The sequence below is a fragment of the Watersipora subatra genome, chromosome 9 (genome assembly GCF_963576615.1).
Source record: "Watersipora subatra chromosome 9, tzWatSuba1.1, whole genome shotgun sequence".
Classification (NCBI taxonomy): Eukaryota; Metazoa; Bryozoa; class Gymnolaemata; order Cheilostomatida; family Watersiporidae; genus Watersipora; species Watersipora subatra.
In genome coordinates, this window is record NC_088716.1 from 20,994,189 (window position 1) to 20,999,936 (window position 5,748).

At 37.5% G+C, this 5,748-nt stretch overlaps 1 protein-coding gene across 2 annotated transcripts; it reads left to right on the top strand.

Moving 5' to 3' along the window:
* The first annotated feature begins 594 nt into the window (after nt 1-594).
* Nucleotides 595-5,398, top strand: LOC137404177 (mucin-2-like). 2 transcript variants are annotated; one of them, XR_010979656.1, is made up of 12 exons: nt 595-761; nt 917-982; nt 1,257-1,375; nt 1,959-2,112; nt 2,204-2,754; nt 2,959-3,000; nt 3,179-3,215; nt 3,335-3,354; nt 3,903-3,979; nt 4,496-4,548; nt 4,857-4,917; nt 5,224-5,249. XR_010979656.1 is itself a non-coding variant. In XM_068090336.1 (11 exons), exons 1-11 carry the CDS (start codon nt 695-697, stop codon nt 5,242-5,244), a joined length of 1,248 nt encoding a protein of 415 aa, XP_067946437.1. In that variant the 5' UTR covers nt 595-694; the 3' UTR covers nt 5,245-5,398. The 2 variants fall into 2 exon arrangements, 1 of the variants encoding a protein (XP_067946437.1); XM_068090336.1 differs by lacking the exon at nt 3,335-3,354 and having other exon boundaries at nt 5,224-5,398.
* The last annotated feature ends 350 nt before the right edge of the window (nt 5,399-5,748 follow it).

Consider the following 5,748-nt stretch of genomic DNA (forward strand, 5'->3'; position numbering starts at 1 on the left):
TATAAATCAAAAGCATTTATTGCTTGTTTCAAGTTAAGGGACCTCTCATGTAATGTTTTAACAATTTTTATCAGAAAGTATAAATATTTTCCTCTTATTACTTGAGATTCGTTTGTTTGTTTTTGGTGATGTGACGCTTCTCCTTGCTTGCGGAGGGCTATCCCCAAGCGGATGTTTGGTAAAATTTAATTTTTTGCAAACCTTTAAAAAGTCGTTAACGAAAATATTTTGCCGATAGTGGTAATAATGACGCCTAAGAACTACTAAAAGTTGTTGTTTATCTCTATGGCTTAGAATAAAGTGATATTCTAAAGCGATAACAATCGTCTCGGTAGCCGTTGGGCAAAAAAACTGTTCGAATTAACAAAGTTAAGGTCGAGTTATCTAAAGCATTTTATCATTGCGTTGGAACGGACCAAACAAATCCATTCGAGTTAACCATGTGTTCGAGCTATCCGAGGGCGAGTTATCCGAGTTTCACTGTATATGGCTTGAAGCAATAAAGTCTCTATAATATGTCTTTTCATTTTATTGTTTGTTTTATGAACATATCTAACAACTCATTTTATATGCTGGAAGCGGTCAGACTGTTGGGGCGTCTCCTTGTTATTACTTATATTACTGGTATCACGCTACCACCACCTCATATTTTATTGTCTGATGTTCTTTTGTCTGTGTTTTAGCTTGCAGCATTATGGAAAGAAGTTGTAGCATTTGCGGTAGCACAGGAAATGTATCTAAAAATAAATGTAATGCATGTGGTAAGTTTGTCTATTTGTTGTAAAACAGTGAGCCCGCTGCCCTTTTAATTCTGCAATATTTATAATAATTTGTTATGATTCACAGGCAAAGCACCCAGTCACATCAAAATAAAAGTAAGCTGTCCTTAAATTTTCCGTTTTGCATTTATTTTTAGTTGTCAAGATGAAGTGCCAGTGTGGGGCCATTAATGCCATCAATGCCACAAAGTGTAGCGCATGTCGTAAGTCTAAAACAATCATCATTTAAAAGCTTCTGCGTTAATACTAATAGTCGTGATTGCTTTGCATGGTCTTTTAGCATTGAACTCTTTTCTTGTTTTGCCTAAATCTCACTGTTCTCCATAACAGCTTTAGATCATCAGAACTCCACCCCATGTGGAAATGCGATGTTGGTTTCGTATGCTTTGCAGTGCCAGATTATCCATCAATGTCAAAATGTCAAAGTTTTATTCTGTATGCGATAGTTTTATCTGTACCCATTTATTGTTTTCACAGCTATCATCTTCCGTGATTTGAAGGCACAGACAAGGATGTCTACACTTAAGAAAAGGCGGGAGGAGGGCTGGGCTGGGAAGAAGACCACAAAATACTATGTGGATGCACTGGAGCGTGCTGTGAGTGAAGTAAAATATATTTTGCTTTACGTCAAGTTATAAGACTGACATGCCAAATTGTGTAAATAGAAAGCTTTAAATACGCTCAGGCTCAAATTTAAAACAACTTACTTTTGCGGCTGCAATTCAGGTTTTGTTTACATTGAAAATGCCCGAAAGTATGCAGATATCGAAGTATAGTAGATTCAGATACAAACGTGGTTAATGTGAAAAATCACTTGTAATATTGGTTTTGAAGCCTTGTGATGGCGGTGACTACAACACTATTGATTGGTCCCCTGAAGCTTAACATGCCAGTAATAGTTGCACAAGCCCAACTGAGTATAGGACAGCTTTCCTTAGTAGATGAAATGAATAAGACAACAACCCATGCAAAAGAGTTATTTTAGGAATACCTAGCATCCAAATAACTGAGAAAATAGTGCAAATTCTCCAAGCTCAACAAATCTGAACCAGCTCACGTCTAGTGCAATGGTATATTATCAGCTAGCAGAAGATTTGCTTTTCATGTTGTTGTTGTAATTCATGGTATGAACGAATGTATCATACACTCTTATAATATTGTTTATGTTCATTTTTACAGGCTGCCCACGCCCACGGTGCAGGTTTATCTGTTTTATGCCTGGTATTCAAACCTTCAGGCAAAGGTACCTTGTCTACTATTATCGAGGAAGGATGCCACCAGACTGAAATTGTGTCAGTCATCAAAGAAGCGTTCAATGATATGACAAGATGTAGTAAGTTCCCTTGGTCTTTTCAATGTACAGCAGAACTTAATTGCCTGTTTTATATTACATCCTACTCCCCTATGTGATTGTTTTGTTGCAGAAGACTATGTGCAAAGGACCTATAAACCGTATAACCCCACATCTGCTTCCACATCAGCTACTACATCAGCTTCCACATTTGCTACTTCTAAATCTGCTCCCACATTACCTTCTACATCTGTTCCCACATTACCTTCTACATCTGTTCCCACATTACCTTCTACATCTGTTCCCACATTGCCTTCCACATCTGCTCCCACATTACCTTCCACATCTGCTCCCACATTACCTTCTACATCTGTTCCCACATTACCTTCTACATCTGTTCCCACATTACCTTCCACATCTACTCCCACATTATCTTCTACATCTGTTCCCACATTACCTTCTACATCTGTTCCCACATTACCTTCCACATCTGCTCCCACATTACCTTCCACATCTGCTCCCACATTACCTTCTACATCTGTTCCCACATTACCTTCCACATTTGCTCCCACATTATCTTCTACATCTGCTCACACATCATCTGCTCCTACATTACCTTTTACCTCTGCTCCCAGATCAGCTACTACTACTACTTCCTCAACCACACCAACACCTACAAAGGCTGTAAGTATAGTATTCCTAATATTTCGTCCCAAAAGAAACCAAAATTTTAAATAATACGAGATCTTTAGAGAAACAATGCATATGAATTGCTTCCCATTGTTTGGTCATCTTTCTTCATACAAATTATGACATATAAGATAGACAAACAGTTCAGAAAAACTAATACAGACCCAGCAATGAAATGTTCAATATCGTTTGTTGTAGAAAAGGTGTGCTAACAAAGCATGGCACACACAGACACACAAAGTAAGTAAAGCCATAGCTCATTTCTCACTGTCTAATTTTGTTGAACCTCAGTCAAGCAATTTCATTGCTGATATGTTTGTCTACGCCATGAGATATTTACTTTGCAATTGACCTTTACTCAAATTTAAAGTACCCATAATTTCTGAATGCCATTGACCTCAGTACTGTTATTTTCCAGTGTAAGCAGAGAAAAAGGCCGAATAAGCAGCGCTCTAGTAAGTAGAAAATGCTGTTTCATTTTTCATTGTCGTTGTGTTGAATCTCTTATCAATTGTACAGTAATGCGCTATGACCATGATGAAATTGACTATTTTGCTATTTTATTTTCTCTTAGAGAGGATGGCTGCTATGCAGGTAAAATTTTTCTTCTGTGTGGTGCATAGGCAGCAAAAACTCTTGTTATTCTCTTCTTTCCTTCCCTCACCACTCTTCATGCGAGGAGAGGTGGGAGGGGAAGAAAAGAAAAGAATAAAAAGAGTTTTTGCTGCCCATGGGTGGTGTCTTTTTTTGCCTATAGTGGAATTCACAAAACAACCCTGCAATACTATCAGTTATAACAACCTGGTGTCGTGATTTTGTTACCATTTTGTTTAACATGTCATAATTTGACATGTTTGTATGTTAATTGGCAGCCAAATAACCACAACACAGCTTGCGTTTGCCTCACTCACTAGCAGCTTTGTCATAATCACGACATGCCAACAGCCCACAGGGTGGCAGTACATGATCAAATAATTTGCTTTCTTCAGCTAACCATGGTTGACTTCAGGTCTGATTCGGGATGGGCTTTTCGCTTGTACAAATTACTTGTTGCGCTAACATGCTGTGATATGCACTGGTTGCTAGCAGCTCAATCATTGCGTCTTTTTTCACCAAAGATATGGTTTTTCTTTGTTGTATAGGAAATACTACTCCAGCAGAGTATATCAACCCAAACAATTCTGACTCAGATGCAGAAGAGATATTGAGTGAAAAGTTGGTAAGTTGATGAACAGTCAAAGGCACTTTTCCAGTGTTTTAGAGTACACATTGAAGTATACCAAGGTCCAAATCATGGTAATTTTTTGTCTTCTCATGCCAATAAACATCTATAATCCTGGGGATCTATCCTTTGGCAAAAAATTGCCTAAAAGGACTAAATTGGTTAATTAATTGGGTATGATCATTACAAATACCTGAAATGGTGTACTCGGTAATGTATGTGTATTATTTTTAAATGACGTTCAATATCTTATGGCACTGTTTTATTAGATAGGTGCAAATTTGATCAATTTTTTGTGTCAGCAATGGGTAATGTTACTGTCGAGAAAAGACAACTTGACACATATTTGGAATGCAAATTGATATTTTGTGTTCAAAAAGTTTCAACCTCTGGTCATGCGTGGACTACATTCACTACCACATGTTACAATATGTTTGACATAGATTTTCTGCCCCTCCCCTCTTCTCTCTTTCACTTTTCGATTCTCATAATTTGTTTCTGAATCTTTTTCAGGACAAGAATGGTAGAACACTGTACCTGGTCAAGTGGAAACATTATTCATCACAGTAAGTCGCGTCAGCCGAATGTCTATTAGGGGCGAATATTCATGGGCTGAGTCATGACTAAAATCCATGCTTTTAGTCATGACTCAGCTTCAGCCAGTCAATACGATGAAAATAACAATTTAGCAGAGTATACAAAAATCAGGATTATCAACAATAGAGCAATTGATGCTGTATTGAGTTGTCATTTATTTATTTAGTCATTGCTGCAACAAAGCACAATGACCTTATGTTAAGAGCGGAAACATGTAGCATCTTAAAACCCACCAGCTGATCAGACTAATAATCATCTCAATTTTATTTTGTTGCAGAAGTAATACCTGGGAGCCCTCTAGAAATCTCAAACAAACTTTGGCACTGCTAAACTATAAGGTGAGTTTAGCCAGTTACACAAGCAAAAAGTGCTTTGCTGAAAGTCTTATTGTTTACCTAATCATTGATAAAGATCGCCACAATCATGGAGTCAAATCTGCACCCCATTCATGGCTATAGGTCGCCCGATTTTTGTCACGCAATGCATTCATATCATACAAGTTAGTTGCAAGGACATCAGCCGAAAAGAGTATCGCCTCTCCAGCTGAATCATCATATAGCCATGTGTTTTTACTGGGTAACTAATGCACATCTTGTTTTGTCACTTCAGACAGCATTTCTTTACCGTTTTTCCTTCTTTTGCAGGAACATGTCCAGTCAACATGACCAGCAACTCCTATCTGCCACCAGCAAGCATCCACATACACAGACATTCTTTACTTTTTACCACAAAGTTGTATAATATAAAAATATGTAATGTAATAGTAATATAATATATCAATTAATAATCAACAGAAAATAACACTTTGTTGCAATAATCAATTCATCAGATCAAACTACCCGGCTTGCATTATTCTATTTGAGGATTGGTAACAATAGGAAGAAGAAATAGAATAGAACGGAATCTTGCTTACTCTTGAGTGGAGTTCCCTACACAGCTTTGTTGTGATCCTTTGTGTAATCTTATAATTATGTTCAATAAAAGTGATCACAGAGACCCCCTACACATAACCACAACATTCTAACACAATTCTAACCTGTTGTCCAATCAGGTTGATTTATGCAACTTGCTCACCTGCTTAGTCCATACAAACCATCATAAAGTTTTCGAAGCCTTAGGATGTGCACTGATGTGGTCCAGAACAGTTTTGTAAATCACTGCTTTTTTGG

What these genes read in the sequence shown, in the direction of transcription:
- LOC137404177 (XM_068090336.1), top strand. Translation starts at nt 695, where the DNA reads ATGGAAAGAAGTTGTAGCATTTGCGGTAGCACAGGAAATGTATCTAAA. An exon ending in TGGATGCACTGGAGCGTGCT is followed by an intron (nt 1,376 to 1,958) that starts GTGAGTGAAGTA and finishes TCATTTTTACAG; the next exon opens with GCTGCCCACGCCCACGGTGC. An exon ending in GGCACACACAGACACACAAA is followed by an intron (nt 3,001 to 3,178) that starts GTAAGTAAAGCC and finishes GTTATTTTCCAG; the next exon opens with TGTAAGCAGAGAAAAAGGCC.